The 15,463-nt window shown below is 44.7% G+C and overlaps 1 protein-coding gene across 1 annotated transcript; it reads left to right on the forward strand.

The window, feature by feature from the left end:
* Positions 1 to 1,332: 1,332 nt before the first annotated feature.
* TSN (translin) lies at positions 1,333 to 12,365 on the forward strand. Its single transcript, XM_060262866.1, has 6 exons — positions 1,333 to 1,585; positions 4,182 to 4,275; positions 4,710 to 4,806; positions 9,084 to 9,199; positions 9,630 to 9,709; positions 10,808 to 12,365. Exons 1-6 carry the CDS (start codon positions 1,520 to 1,522, stop codon positions 11,042 to 11,044), a joined length of 690 nt encoding a protein of 229 aa, XP_060118849.1. The 5' UTR covers positions 1,333 to 1,519; the 3' UTR covers positions 11,045 to 12,365.
* The last annotated feature ends 3,098 nt before the right edge of the window (positions 12,366 to 15,463 follow it).

Here is a 15,463-nt window from a genome sequence, read left to right on the forward strand (position 1 = left end):
CAAAACAGCTGACCCACAGGCCCTTTAAGTAGCGGAGGGGGCTGGGGGCTGCTTCTGCTGCCAGGAGTGGCTTCAGGGTGAATAGGCCCTAGGCAGGCCCCCGTGCCCCCTTAGTCACGCTCTGCTCTCCCCCAATTGCCCTGGCAGCACTCTGCTCACTTCCCCCCCCCGCCACTGTGGCGCGCCCCCCTCTTCCCCGCCCCCCCCCTGCCACCACGACTGCTGCCGGCCAGCACACTGTTTTAGTGGCAGGGTTAGGAAGGGAGGGCTGTGGGACTCACTGCCACCCTCTCTTTCCCAGCAGTAAAATAATGTTACAGCCGGCAGCAGAAGCAGCCCCCCAGCCCCTGCGCCTATTAAAGGACCCGTGGCGCAGAGTGTTAAAGCTGCAGTCCTAAGCTCTGCTCATGACCTGAGTTCGATCCCAGTGGAAGCTGGGTTTTCAGATATCTGGCTCGAGGTTGACTCAGCCTTCCATCCTTCCGAGGTCAGTAAAATGAGTACCCAGCTTGCTGGGGGGAAAGCGTAGATGACTGGGGAAGGCAATGGCAAACCACCCCGTAAAAAGTCTGCCGTGAAAACGTTGTGAGAGCAACGGCACCCCAGAGTCGGAAACGACTGGTGCTTGCACAGGGGACAATTCCTTTCCTAACTTGTGCAGGGCTGGGGGCTGCTTCTGCCGCGGTTTACTTTTGTTTTACTTTTGCAGCTACACACTGACACACATTAGGGTTGCCAACCCCCAGGTACGAGCAGGGGATCCCCTGGTTTGGAGGCCCTCCCCCCCCCTTCAGGGTCATCAGAAAGCGGGGAGGGGAGGGATATATCTGCTGGGAACTCTATTATTCCCTATGGAGATTTATTCCCATAGAAAATCATGGAGAATTGATCTGTGGGTATCTGGGGGTCTGGGGGGACTGTTTTTGGGGTAGAGGCACCAAATTTTCAGTATAGCATCTAGTGCCTCTCCCCAAAATACCCCCCAAGTTTCAAAAAGATTGGACCATGGGGTCCCATTCTATGAGCCCCCCAAAAAGGTGCCCCTATCCTTCATGATTTCCTATGGAAGGAAGGCATTTAAAAGGTGCCGCTATCCCTTTAAATGTGACGGCCAGAACTCCCTTTGGAGTTCAATTATGCTTGTCACAGCCTTGATCTTGGCTCCACCCCAATGTCTCCTGGCTCCACCCCAATGTCTCCTGGCTCCACCCCCAAAGTCTCCTGGCTCCACCCCCAAAGCCCCCAGATATTTCTTGAGTCGGACTTGGCAACCCTAACACGCCTGCACATTTCCTTTTGCAGCCACACACCTGCACATCCGGGACCCTTGGTGGTTATTCTCTGTGGGTGCACCGGAGCGTCGCTCTAGGCTCATCATCTCTTTCGCATCGGCAGCACAGGGAGGGGTGAGAAACGTCGCTCAGGCGCTAGACCGGAAACGTCTCTATGGTTTCCCTTTCCGGGCGGTGCTTTGCGAAGGCGTGGAGGGCTTTTCTCCGGCGGCGCTGCCGTGCTCGTCATGTCTGTCAGCGGGATGTTCATCACTTTGCAGGGCGTGCTGACCGCGGACCAAGATATCCGCGAGGTGAGGCTCGAGGGGGGCGTAGGCATGTTGCAGCCGCAGCAGTTTCCTTTATCTAAGCCCCACTTATCATCTTGGGGCATTGCTGTCCCACTGCTTGCATTGCACAGAAGAGGGGGGGGACGTTAGGGAATCTCTTCCGGCGGAAGCTCTCCTTTTAAGCAGCTGCACTAAAGGTAGATAATTCCCAGGTGAGCAGCTGAATGAGTTACTGCAGGATGGACAAGTTGTCCAGTTAGGGTTGCCAAGTCCAATTTAAGAAATATCTGGGGACTTTGGGGGTGGAGCCAGGAGACTTTGGGGGTGGAGCCAGGAGACATTGGGGGTGGAGCCAGGATCAAGGCTCCAGGATCAACAACTCCAAAGGGAGCTCTGGCCATCACGTTTTAAGGGGCGGCACACCTTTTCAATGCCTTCCTGCCATAGGAAATCATGAAGGATAGGGGCACCTTCTTTGGGGGCTCATAGAATTGGACCCTCTAGTCCAATCTTTTTGAAACTTGGGGGGCATTTTGGGGAGAGGCACTAGATGCTATACTGAAAATCTGGTGCCTCTACCCCAAAAAACAACCCCCCCAGAGCCCCAGATACCCGCAGATCAATTCTCCATGATTTTCTATGGGAAAAAATCTCCATAGGGAATAACAGAGTTCCCAGCGGACATTTCCCTCCCCTCCCCCCGCTTTCTGACGACCCTGAAGCGGGGGGAGGGCCTCCAAACTGGGGGATCCCCTGCCCTCACCTGGGGATTGGCAACCCTATGTCCAGTGGAAATGTAGAGACTTGTCAGAACTTATTGTAGCAGGAGCTTTTGTGAGTCGAAACTCCAAACGCTAAACACGAATCTTGTTCTGTCTTGTACTGTCGTTATGCAGTAGTTGATTATTCACAACTGTATTGTTTTCCACATAGGGAAATCTAGTTTTGAATGGCTGCTATAATGTAGCAATGCTGTAATATCCAATGATGTGTGGATGCAGCTTTAGTTTCTAATGTGACACTGGATGCCTGGATTATTAAAGTGAGAGGAAGTCCAACCTCCTTTGTTTTTTTGTTAATCTGCCGTTTGCCTTTTTCCTGAAAAACAGGAGGCTGAATTAAAATGTGACAGATTTTTTATTGATTTCTGTGGTATCTCCTTGCTGACACAGATATGAAATTGAATCTAGTTCTTTCAGGGTCAGATCGTGTATTGTCTGGGGACAAGCCTGGTTTTACTGCTAGTACCTGGGAGCTTCAGCTAATCACAGCTACCTGAGTGTATGATGTGTGTGAGGCTATAGGATATTTACTTGTTAATAATGTGTATGTCTGCATGTATACACCCATATGTTTTGTGCTGAACACATGAAGCTTCCTGGTACCAAATTAGACCATTGGTCCATCAGGGTTAGTATTGTCTACTCAGACTGGCAGCCTCAAGCAGCAGTCTTTCACGCCATCTATTACATAATCTTTTTCTAACTGAAGATGCCAGGGATTGAACCTGGGACCTTCTGCACATCAAGCATTGAGCCACAGCCCCTCCCCAGCATATATGTAGCTAACATTAAGTGTGCATTTGCAACATGGGAGTGTGTGAAGTGGCCCTTGAATTCAAGTCTCATACACATGAACATGTGCTTGCGGATGTTATTGCCATGTTAGCCCTCTGTGCCAAAATAGTGACAATTTGTAATTGCTTCCAGAGGAATAACTATATAGAAGTATTGGTGGGATAGTGTTATAGATCTTGTATGGTTGCCTTGTGTATATATTTGATAACATTTCTACATATCCTTTCTGTCACTGCATTCATGGTGGCTATGGTTTTTAAAAATGGTCAACAGGGTAAAGGGACTGGGCAGAAAGGGAAAATAATAATAATAGTAATAAAATTTTATTTATATCCTGCCCTCCCCGCCAGAGCAGGCTCAGGGCGGCTAACAACATTCATAAAATATACAATACAATAAATATACAAACTTTAAAATTAACATTATTTAAAAACCAATCAATACCCAGATAACTTAACTTAATCTGACAGTAGCAATGGTGTTCCTGGTGCTATTCCTGTCAGTTTACATGATAGCAAGGGTCCTTGAACAGAACTATATTAGCGGATCCCTTTGTTGAAACATCATGAATCAGCAGTCCGTAAACGCCAGCTTAAAAAGGGTGGTCTTGCAGACCCTGCGGAACTGGTCAAGGTTTCGCAGGGCCTGCACCTCCTCCGGGAGCTGATTCCATAGGCATGGGGCCGCGATGGAAAAGGCCCGTGCATGAGTGTTCTGGAGTTTAGCTTCTTTTGGCCCAGGGATAGTCAGTTTGTGTTTCCCTGCTGACCTCAGTGCTCAAATGATGATGAGCAAGCTGAAGGACTAGTTCTTAAGGTAATTCATATAATGATTACACAGTGGGCAGGCAAATGACCACTGCAGGAGACAATTAGGGGACTGGTGGAGCCAAACAGGCATTGATCCAAAGCAGGCTGATGAAGGCAAAGCCCCTCTCATTCTCACCGTAATGCAGCTTAGTGAAATGGTTGCAGGTGCAACTGATGTCAGTGTTTAGGTAGTCGCTTTGTCTTTTTATGTCCTGGTTTTGTTTCTGTTTACAGGAGATTAGGAAAGTTGTTCAAACTCTGGAGCAGACAGCTCGGGAAATCCTGACAGTACTACAGGGGGTCCACCAAGGTTCTGGATTCCAAGACAGTAAGTCAAGATCTTCCCTTCATTGTATAATCACATCGCTGAGAGTGTTATAGGCATGCATATTAACATGAGATTGATGATAGAATGTGAGGATTAATTCCCTTGAGGAATATGCACTTCATACTGTTAAGAATGTAGGCTGCTGCTCTTTGTGAACAGAAGATGTAGCATAGTGAACCAGAATGAGACATTTTCCATGGCTGGATACTCGACTGGCAAAAAGTGTTTGATTAGCTAATCAGTTGAATGTTCGGAACTGTAGCACTGAGTGAGCTGTTGTCCGTGAAAGCTTGAGCTGCAGTACATTTCACCCGGCACGTAACAATTTTTGCTGATTCTAACGTCTGAAATCTGTAAAACAAACCTAATCCCTAGCATTTTTTCCTCCTGGCTGAGAAGGCTTTCAATGCGTTTTGCTTGTTTTTTGGTTGCAGTACCAAAGAAGTGTCAGAAGGCTCGGGAACACTTTGGTACAGTAAGAACACAGCTGGCCTCTCTGAAAACGAAATTTCCTGCAGATCAGTATTATAGGTGAGTAAGCAGTCTCCCTCCTCACTTGGAGACTCAGCAGGTTTGTTAGTACAGTGCAGTTTAGCCCCATGGAATACTGTCTACTGTCCCTGCCCTCTAATAATGTTTTAAAATGGAAAACGAAAGCCAAGTGGAGCAAAGAGTTGCGGGGGGTGGGGGGGCGGGGGGGAAGGAGTCTGAGGTCCAAGAAGTTAATGTGCACATGCTGAACATGTCTGATGCACTTTCATGCAGGGCTCATATTCCATATTCAGGTCTATGTTAGGGACTTGGAAGATACTTTCAGGTCAAAAAAGGCACCAAAATAGGGACCTCATAAAAACTATGGGGACGACAAAAACATCACTCAGCTTTAAAAAAAAAAAAATTCTTCTATCAGTAAGCCTGTTAAGGACAAACCAAAAACTTTTTAAAAAACTTTTCAATGCATATTAACTCTTTATAGTTCACAGAATCGTAAGAGTTGGAAGGGGCCTCCACGGTCATCTAGTTCAACCCCCTACACAATGCAGGAACTTCACAAATACCTTCCCCCCACACCCCCAGTGACCAGTGTTCCCTCTAAGCTGAATTAGTGTAAGCTAGCTCACAGTTTTTTAGCATCCAGCTCACACGTTTTTGTCTTAGCTCAGGAAGGGTGGCCCCAGAGCAAACTAATTGACGCAGGAGCCATCTCGCTCGCTCACAACTTTAATGCCAGGAGCTCACAAAGTAGAATTTTTACAAGACCCCACAGCTTAGAGGGAGTATTGGCAGTGACTCCATGCCCAGAAGGTGGCAAAAAAACCCCCCTCCAGGATCCTTGGCCAAACAGGCCTGGTTAAAAATCGCTTCCTGATCCCATATTGGCGGTTAGCATTTCCCTGGGTGTGTACGGAAGAGCCACAAGAACTAAGCGCTGATGCAGCCCTTCGTGCTAGCCTTCTCATGATCTGCCCAAGTTTGCAGAATCAGCATGGCTGCCAGATGGCCGTCTAACCTCTGTTTATAAACCTCCAAAGAAGGAGAGCCTGCCACCTCCGAAGCCTGTCCCACTGAGGGACCGTTCTGTCAGGAAGTTCGTCCTCATGTTTAGTCAAAAACTCTTTTGATTTGATTTCGGTGTCTGACCTACTGGGGCAACAGAAAACAACTCAGCATCATCCTCTACATGGCAGCCCTTCAAGTACTTGAAAATGGTGATCATATCACCTCTCAGCCATCTCCTCTCCAGGCTAAACATCCCCAGCTCTTCCAGCCTTTCCTCATAGCACTTGGTCTCCAGACCCCTCACTATCTTTGTTGCCATCCTCTGGACACATTCCAGCTTGGCTATATCCTTCTTAAATTATGGTGGCCAAAACTGAACATAACGCTCTTAAGTGAGGTCTAACCAGAGCATAGTAAAGGGATACCATCAGTTCACATGATGTGGACGCTATACTTCTATTGATATAGCCGAAAACCCCATTTACCTTTTTAGCAACCACATCACACTGCTGACATGTTCAGTGTATGGTCTCCTAAAAGCCCAAACTACTGCCCAAGACAACTTTCCCTTGTCCTATAATTATGCATTTGATTTCTCCTACCAGCCTACCTAATTACCAAACTTTATCCCTGTTAAAATTTATTTCATTTTTGCCCAGTTTTCCAGCCTGTCAAGATCATCCTGTTTTCTACTGTATTTGGTACCCTTCCCAATTTAATATCATTGCAAATTTAATAAGCATCCCTTCTGTTTCCTCATCCAAATAATTGATAAAGATATTAAACAAAATAGGTCCCAGGATAGATCCTTGAGGCACTCCGCTTGTCACTCTTCTGCAAGAGGATGAGGAACCATCACAAGCACTCTTTGGGTGTGATCCGTCAACCAATTACAGATCCACCTAACAGCAATAGGGGCCAAACTGCATTTTACCAACTTGTTAACAAGAATATTATGCAGAACCTTATCAAAAGCCTTACTGAAATCAAGATAAACTATGTCTACAGCATTCCCTTGATCTAGCAAGGTAGGAACTTTCTCAAAAAAAGAGATAAAGTTAGTCTGACATGACTTGTTCTTGATAAACTCATGCTGCCTCTTAGTAATCACAGCTGTCCTTTCTAAATGTTCAAGGACTGACTGACTGACTGATTTTCCAGGAATAGATGTCAAGTTGACAGGTTGGTAGTTACCTAGATCCTCTTTTCCCCTCTTCATGAAGATGGGGACAACATTTGCCCGCCTCCAGTCTTCTGGCAGCTCACCTCCAAGAATTCTCAAAAATAATGGTCAGAGGCTCAAAAATTATGTCCATTAACTCATTTAGTACCCTTGGATGCAGTTCATCTGGCCCTGAGGACTTAGTTTCATTTAAAGAAACTAGATGTTTGTGTACTGCCCCTGTGCAGATCCTAGGCTGCAACTCCTTTCCCTCAACGTGTGTCCTGTTTTTGGCATGTTAAGCACCATTTCCCTTGCAAGAGAAGAATGAAGAAAAGTAATAATTGAGCAGTTCTGCTCTCTCTTCATCAACTGTTACAGTTTCACTTTCCTGTCCCCGCAATGGGCCTATCATGCATGTCCTTGCTGTTTTTCTTACTTTGAACATAAGAGAAGATCCCTTTTTTGATGTTTTTTTGCATCTCTCACTAGCCTAAGCTCATAACTTTCTCTACAGCACTGGTTATTTGTTTATATTCATCCGTGGTTATAAGGCCCTCCTATTTCCTAAATGAGTTTTTCCCCTAAATGAGTCTTTTTTATTTCTCAGGCCTTTAGAAAGCTGTTTATGGAGTCATCTTGACCTCTTTAGGCTTCTCCTATTTTTCCTTCTCGTAGGAATAATTCAAGGTTAATCTTAACCTTAAAAAGGAGGATCTGGGCAACTACTGATCTGGGCAACTACTGAAAGTAGAAATTGTTTGTGACTGTGCCTTCAATATTTTGCTTTTAAGAAACTTCCGCTCCTCTTGAACTCCCTTCTCCTTAATTATTGCAGACCATGGGATTCTATCCAGTATAACTTTAAGTTTGTCAAAATTTGCTTTCTGGAAGTCCAATCAATACAGTTTTTCTACGTACACCTTTTCCCTTCCCCAAGACTGTAAATTCCAAAATTACATGGTCACTACTACCCACTATTTTCACCTTGTCAACCAGTTCATCCCTGTTGGTGAGAATCAAGCTCAAAATGGCAAATCCTCTTGTTTTCCTCTCCACTTTCTGAAAAGTTCAATTTTTAGCTTGTCTTTTAACTTGAACGCCCCTTTTAAGTTCATCGATTATTTTAGCTATATTAAATGATGAAAAATAAGAGTTTTTTAAAAATTTGACCTTGGATGGGGTATGGCTAATTTTTATTTATAGAAATGGAAGAAATGCCAACCAAAGAGAAAAGATCCCAGGGCACAAAAATAAGAACTTAATAAGGGGAAAAAGCCCTGAAGAGGCAATTTAATGTCATACCCGGTATAAAGGTTGAAACTTACCAACTTTTAAAGACATTGGGCCTGAATTGCTGCAGCTTGCCTAAAAAATTATTCCGAAAATCATAAAAATTTCCATAATTAAAAAAAAATGTCATACACCCATTTTAGGGATTTTAGAGACTTCAGATTTTAAAAAAGGGACTTTTAGAGACTTTTTTTGAGTTTAGGGACTTATAGATCAAGTATGAGCCCTGTTCCATGTAATCATAATTTAGGTAAAGGGATCTGGGAAAGTTGAAGCATTTTGTTGCTCAGTCAAGTTAGCGTGGGAAAAGTGGTTCATGAACTGGACTTCTGAGTCTGAGCAGACCTGGGTTCAAATGCCCACTCATCCCTAAATGTCATTGGGTGACTTTAAGCCAGTCACTGCTTCTCAATATAATGTAGTTTGCAGTCACATTATGCAGATAAAATGGGGGATTATTTTCTCAGATCTGCCAGCCTCCTTGAAGAAAGGTAGGGAATGATAATGATTAATATGAACGTATGAAGCTGCCTTACACTGAATCAGATCCTCGGTCCATCAAAGTCAGTCTTGTCTTCTCAGACTGGCAGCGGCTCTCCAGGGTCTCAAGCTGAGGTTTTTCCACACCTATTTGCCTGGACCCTTTTAGTTGGATATGCTGGGGATTGAACCTGGGACCTTCTGCTTACCAAGCAGATGCTCTACCACTGAGCCACCATCCCTCCCCTATTAATGTGCTTGGTATAAATTCAGATGTAATTTTCTTAAGCTTCCCAGCTTTATCCTGATGTCTAAAAGCCTTAATTATTAAAGTTTGTCGCAACAAGCTTAAACTTCTGAATTTTCCTTACAGATTTCATGAACATTGGAGGTTTGTCCTACAGCGCTTGGTATTCCTGGCAGCGTTTGTTGTCTACCTGGAGACAGAGACATTAGTGACCCGGGAGGCTATAACAGAAATACTTGGAAGTAAGTAAGCAGTTTACAAAAATGTGAACTGTTCAAAGTAAGAACACAGATATTAGTAATGACAATTTGGGGTGCAATTTGTCTAGTCAATCATGTGGAACAACCATACTTGCTACGCTTGTGTCCATTGAGCCCAGCAGTGTCTAGTCTGAATGGCTGCAAGACTGCCTGGGTCTCAGACAGAAGTCTTTCTACCCTCATTACTGAAACTCTAAACTGGAGACCTCTTACATGCATGGAGTGTGCTCTGCCACTCTTGCGATATCGCCTTTGATTCGGTGCTCAGATTAGTAAAAAGGAGAAGGCCTGACCTGAAGTAGCACAGGGGATCTTTCATCTTTGAAATCTTTCTGTGGAGAAAATTGTTTCCCAGGTTTGCTGTTGGTGCTGATGTCAGAGATGAATACAGATTAGTTCTTTTCCTTTGCAGTTGAAGCTGAAAGAGAGAAAGGTTTCCATCTGGACATTGAGGATTACCTCTCTGGAGTGCTGACCCTTGCAAGTGAGCTGGTAAGTGAAGAGTACTTTATAACATAGTTATTGTTACCGATATAGCCAAACTGAAAATAACAACAGACTAATGGCATGTGTTTTCTCATGTGTTGTCCCTGTGCAAAGCTAGAGGTTATGGTGCTTTATTCATTACTGATGGAGCTGCTAGTTGACCTTACCCACCATAAACAAGGATAGGCCTTGTGCTAGTAGTCACTAAAATAGTTGTCCCTCCTCATGAACTCTGGTCTCCTTGCCCCCACTTGCTGAGATAAGTCAGTTAATAACCAGAGACAGGGCTTTGTCAGTGGTAGTACCTTGTCTGGAATGTCATTCCCCATGAGGTTTGCTTTGCACTTAGTACACTCTCTCCTAGGCACTTTATACTTTACCCAGCTTTAAAATGAGGGGTTGATCTCTTACATTGCTTTTACAGTCTGTTGTAGCCTGTTTTATGAGACACTGAAGATTTTACAGTCTGCCCTGTGTTTATGCTCTAGCAGTTTTTTAAAAAATGTGTCAATGGTTTGCTGATTTTTATCTTATCTGTTCTGTGTTTTTATTGTGTTTTGCTTGTAAGCCACCTCAGGCAGTTTTCCTGGAAAGGCAGAAGGAAAACTTGCTAAATAAATAAAACAAAAATAAAAAGCCCTTTGACTTCATCAGATGTATGCATCTGCTTTATGCAGAAAACACTAAACTGAGAGCCAGTTTGGTGTAGTGGTTAAGTGCGTGGACTCTTATCTGGAAGAACCAGGTTTGATTCCCCACTCCTCCACTTGCACCTGCTGGATTGGCCTTGGGTTCACCATTAGCTCTGGCAGAGGTTGTCCTTGAAAGGGCAGCTGCTGTGAGAGCCCTCTCAGCCCCATCCACCTCACAGGATGTCTGTTGTGGGGGGAGAAGATACAGGAGATTGTAAGCCGCTCTGAGTCTCTGATTCAGAGAGAAGGGCGGGGTATAAATCTGCAATTCTTCTTCTTCTTCTAAAAGTCCCATTTTGAAAGGGTCAAAACCCTTCTTACTCAGAGGTAGATATTATTCTGGAATCTGGTTGGGTTATTTCAGTTCTGACTTGCTTTTCCACTGAGCTTGCTCAATTTTGTGTTCTAATAGTCTAGGCTGGCAGTCAACAGTGTCACAGCCGGAGACTACTCTCGCCCCCTCCGCATCTCTGCTTTCATCAATGAGCTGGATTCTGGCTTCCGCCTCCTGAACTTGAAGAACGATTCCCTGAGGAAACGGTATGATGGCCTCAAGTATGATGTCAAGAAGATTGAGGAGGTAGTTTACGACCTGTCGATCAGAGGGCTCAACAAGGAGGCAACAGATGGTGCTGGTGGAGAGAAATAAATCGGGGCATGTTGAACTGAATTTATGATTACCTCAGTTTTGCTGCCAATGGAGGAGGAGCTTTAACTGAGCTCTCCAGCAGTAGCCTAGAGGAACCACAAGCCGCAAAACCATTTCCCCCCCTACTGAATGTTTAGTATGTCCACATGAAAGCACTTGACTCTTCTGTAAATGCTGACCTAGTAGCTGCATTAGCAGCATGAGTTACCATGTTGTAAGCAAGCCGTTTTGTGATCTGCAGCCATAATGGTTATTAGCTCAGCACAAGGAGTTGTGGGGAGTCGTTTGGGCCACAGTTTAATTTTTCCTTCTCTGGTTGTGCTGAGCTTTGCCTTTTGTAAAATGTAGTGTGAACTAAGATGGGGGTACTTGGCTACAAATATATTGATTGTTGAAACACGATTTGTGTTCATTTCTACTCCTACTAGTAATTGAGTATTGTTGTATTAAAGCAAAAAAAAGGATAATCTGCTCAATAGCCATATAATTGGGAATTTGTTTTTGTGTACTTTTTGTGATACTTTTTGTGTACTTAAGAGCTTGGTTTGCATAGCTAGAAGAGACCTAGTTTTTGAATCTTTTAACTTTCTTAGTCTTCTGACTCTCCTAGGCTGCTTATAGGCATGGCATTAAGTGTACACCAGCCATTTAAGGAAAGCAAATCCCAAAACATCTGTTGCATGCGTTGACTTTAAGCACACACTTGTGGAGGCCAGTAGCCAAATGCTAAAGTTGGGGGTATTTGTGTGTGTGTGTGGGGGGGGTACTTGTGCTCCTATAGATTCCAGGTGACTTGTTTCATATTTCCATCATTTTGTATTGCATCTCTTTGTAAGACCTTAGGTAGCAGTAAAGAAAGTATTTGGCTAGCAAGAGGTAAGTTATTGCCCTTCTCTTGATCCTTAAACACACTTACTTGGATGCAAATTCTTTTGGTTTCATTGTGTACAGAGAATCGCAGCCTTAGTAATACAGCGTCTAAGTTGTGGATACAAACCAAACTGACTGGTCATTTGTATGTGTAAATCTCTTATGTGTCAGTGCTGAATGCCCATCTTCCAGATCAGATTTGCATACGCCATTTCTTTCTTCAGTGTACAGTGTCGTTTTTCACGTTATATGCTTTGTTGGATCCCCCGCCCAAAAAGTTTTCCTTTGATAAGGATCACATCCAAAGAATAAGAAAATCTTCATCCTTTACAAATCAGTAGCTATAAGTAACTTTGTAAAACTTTTTGACTTGTTCTGGTTTTTAAATGTTCACTGGGAAGAAAATGCCTTCATTGTTAATGTGGGTAAATAAAGAGAACCCTGTTCTTCAGCAGCGTGTGTGCTTATATAATTCCGCCCCATTCCCTACAAAAAACAGCAACCAGGTGTGTTGACAGATTGCCTAAAGGAGGATGAATTATAAATGCAGGGTCTTCTAAGAACCTGAAAGCAAAAGCAAGAATGCTCAGAACCAAATTACTAAAGTGCAATAAAGAATTTTCATTCAAGTAAACGTGTGTAAAAACACAGTAAAGAATTCATAAACACCATTCATGCCTTTTATACAAAATTTAATATAAGCAATACATGTCCAAAGTTCTTATTCAGCAAATTCCTTGAATCGAGCGATGGCTCCCCAGAGAAATCCTTGAGTGTGGCAATCCATTTCGAATGCCAAAGGTGAACTCTCAAAGTAGCCAGTTTAGCCTCTGACTCAGTGGGCATGTTCTTTTGGCATGTGAATTTGATGACGAACTTATAGATTTCCTTGTTCCGGTACCTGATGAAGCTGTAGTGAAATGGCTGACTTCAGCTAGCAGTCCTGTTGTCGGAGCTACTGGATTACCACACTTGGGGATACCTATAGACTATTTGGAATAGAGACGATCTCTGTAAAAGTTGGATTGTATTTATGAATTTTTATATTGTGGTTTTACACGAGTAGACACCATTTAGACCGGGGTGGCCAACAGTAGCTCTCCAGATGTTTTTTGTCTACAACTCCTATCAGTCCCAGCCATTGGCCATGCTGGCTGGGGCTGATGGGAGTTGAAGGCAAAAAAAACATCTGGAGAGCTACCGTTGGCCACCCCTGATTTAGACTAATATATTTGAATGATAATTCTTTATTGCACTTTAGTAATGTGGGCATGAGCATTCTTGCTGTTGCTTTCAGGTTCTGTATTATGACTGTTTTCCCCAGGTTGTTATATAGTGGGGGTCTTCTAGGAAGGCAAAAGCTACCTTCTCTTCCTTCTGCTGGTGCTTATGTTGGGGGAGGGACAGCTCATTCAGTTTAGATTTTATGGTATTTAAAGTAGTGGTGCAGCACATTGCAATGCTGTTAATGCGCACATTTCATGTATCAGTCCACATAAGAAGTTTCTGCCTTTACAGAAATCAGTCTTTTAATTTAAACATTTAATCTTTAGCATTTTGTAGACTTAGTGCTGAAAGAGCAGAGATAGGATCTTCTGCCTAAAAATATGGGATCCAAATGTTACTATAGTCGGGGGAGGCAGTCAGATCCGTAAATGAAGTCCACCTCAAAGTTAATTTTTGTTAAGGGAATTCCAAGTTCCAAAATCCACACATTAAAAGAACACTGACAAAGATTTCAGGTTTTCACGGCTGGTAACAACATTAGGGTTTGTAGAATCTTTCGGGCTCAAGTGCCGTGTTCTACTGGAGAAAGTTTTCCTTCCAGACGATGCACACTCAATGCACAGCAGCCAAGAAGGTCTGAGCGCCTGCTCCGGCTGCAACGCCACCGAGGATGTTCTCTGCAGCTGAGAACGAAACGTCTGGAAGGATAACTTTCTCCAGTAGAACACGGCACTTGATCCCGAAGGATTCTACAAACCCCAACACTGACAAAGTTTATATAAATTGATGTTGATAAAATAATTACAAATTGTCTGTGTGGGAAGGCGATGAGTCCCTTTGGGTGTTCTTTGGAAAAAATTACAATTCAACGGAAATGCAAGATGGAATACAGGGAAGTCGACTTAGCCCAAGAGGTTTCTGCTCATGCAAGAGCTCTTGCGTAAGCCAAAATATCCTGTGAGATGCGATTCCAAAGACCCTTTTTGCTGCAGTTATTCCCAGCTGGAAACATGTCCCTTTCTGCTACAGCAGCTGGGGCTGGACACAAAGTTCTGATGATCGTTGGACTGGAAGGAAGAGTGAGACCCCGGGTTCAGTCCCTGTCCAGACCGGTGGGAATTCTAACTTTGTTGTAAGTAGGGATGGGCACACCTCCCCGTGACCCCTAAATTCATTAAAAAATAATTGACAGGTTGTGGTTCGCAATCAAGATTCACGCCCACCCCTATCAACAACCCTCCCATGTGGTTATTGGGAAGGTTCATGCAGCTCACGTGGGGAGTGGGTGGGGAGTGAGAGGGATCGCTGAAACGGTGTTCCCGTCAGCCTGTTAGGGCTGAAAGAGATGCCAGCCATTTCAGCAATCCTTCTTGAAATGGGGGGAGTGAAATGGAAGGGGCTTCATGGCTCGCAGCCATTTAAACCTAACGGCTGGGACTGTCCACCCGCCAGCTGTTCGGTTAGGCTTCTGTCTGCTTTGCTCTTTCTCCGCTTTGAAGAAGGGGGAAGTGAAATGTCAAGCGTTTAACCTTTCCTGGGCAATCCCAACTGTGGCTCCTTTGTGGGCTCTGTTGGGCAGTTCAGTTTGAACCAGGCTGCCCCACAGAGCCCCCACCAAGGCTGCAGAGAGAGTTCTCCTTGAAGGATTGCTTCGTTTGCAGGCTGTTTTGGGCAGTCTGGTTTGAACCAGGCTGCCCAGCAGAGATCCTGCTGCGGCTGCAGGGAGAGTTCTGAAATCCTTCCTCCTTTTCCCCAAGGCCAGCAGAACAGAAGGGGGAGAATATCAGAGCTCTCCCTCCTTCCATTCCTCCTTTCTGCTGGCAGTGGCTCCACAGGTCGAACAGAAAGGGAGGGGAAGATCTGAGAGCTCTCCCTGCAGGATCGGCTCCTTTGTAAGTCAGGCAACCCCAGCCAGTCTTCCCTCCCTCCTTTCTGCTGGGGCGGCATATTCACCCAGTCATGAAGGGACGGTGGCTCAGTGGTAGAGCATCTGCTTGGGAAGCAGAAGGTCCCAGGTTCAATCCCTGGCATCTCCAAAAAAGGGTCCAGGCAAATAGGTGTGAAAAACCTCAGCTTGAGACCCTGGAGAGCAGGGGAGGGATGGTGGCTCAGTGGCAGAGCATCTGCTTGGGAAGCAGAAGGTCCCAGGTTCAATCCCCGGCATTTCCAAAAAGGGTCCAGGCAAATAGGTGTGAAAAACCTCAGCTTGAGACCCTAGAGAGCAGGGGAGGGATGGTGGCTCAGTGGTAGAGCATCTGTTTGGTAAGCAGAAGGTCCCAGGTTCAATCCCTGGCATCTCCAAAAAAGGGTCCAGGCAAATAG

The sequence above is a fragment of the Heteronotia binoei genome, chromosome 21 (assembly GCF_032191835.1).
Source record: "Heteronotia binoei isolate CCM8104 ecotype False Entrance Well chromosome 21, APGP_CSIRO_Hbin_v1, whole genome shotgun sequence".
In the NCBI taxonomy this organism is placed as follows: Eukaryota; Metazoa; Chordata; class Lepidosauria; order Squamata; family Gekkonidae; genus Heteronotia; species Heteronotia binoei.

Coding starts and splice junctions, on each gene's coding strand:
- TSN (XM_060262866.1), top strand. CDS start 1,520: ATGTCTGTCAGCGGGATGTTCATCACTTTGCAGGGCGTGCTGACCGCG. Junction 4,276..4,709: donor AGGTTCTGGATTCCAAGACA/GTAAGTCAAGAT, acceptor TTTTGGTTGCAG/TACCAAAGAAGTGTCAGAAG. Junction 9,710..10,807: donor TGACCCTTGCAAGTGAGCTG/GTAAGTGAAGAG, acceptor GTGTTCTAATAG/TCTAGGCTGGCAGTCAACAG.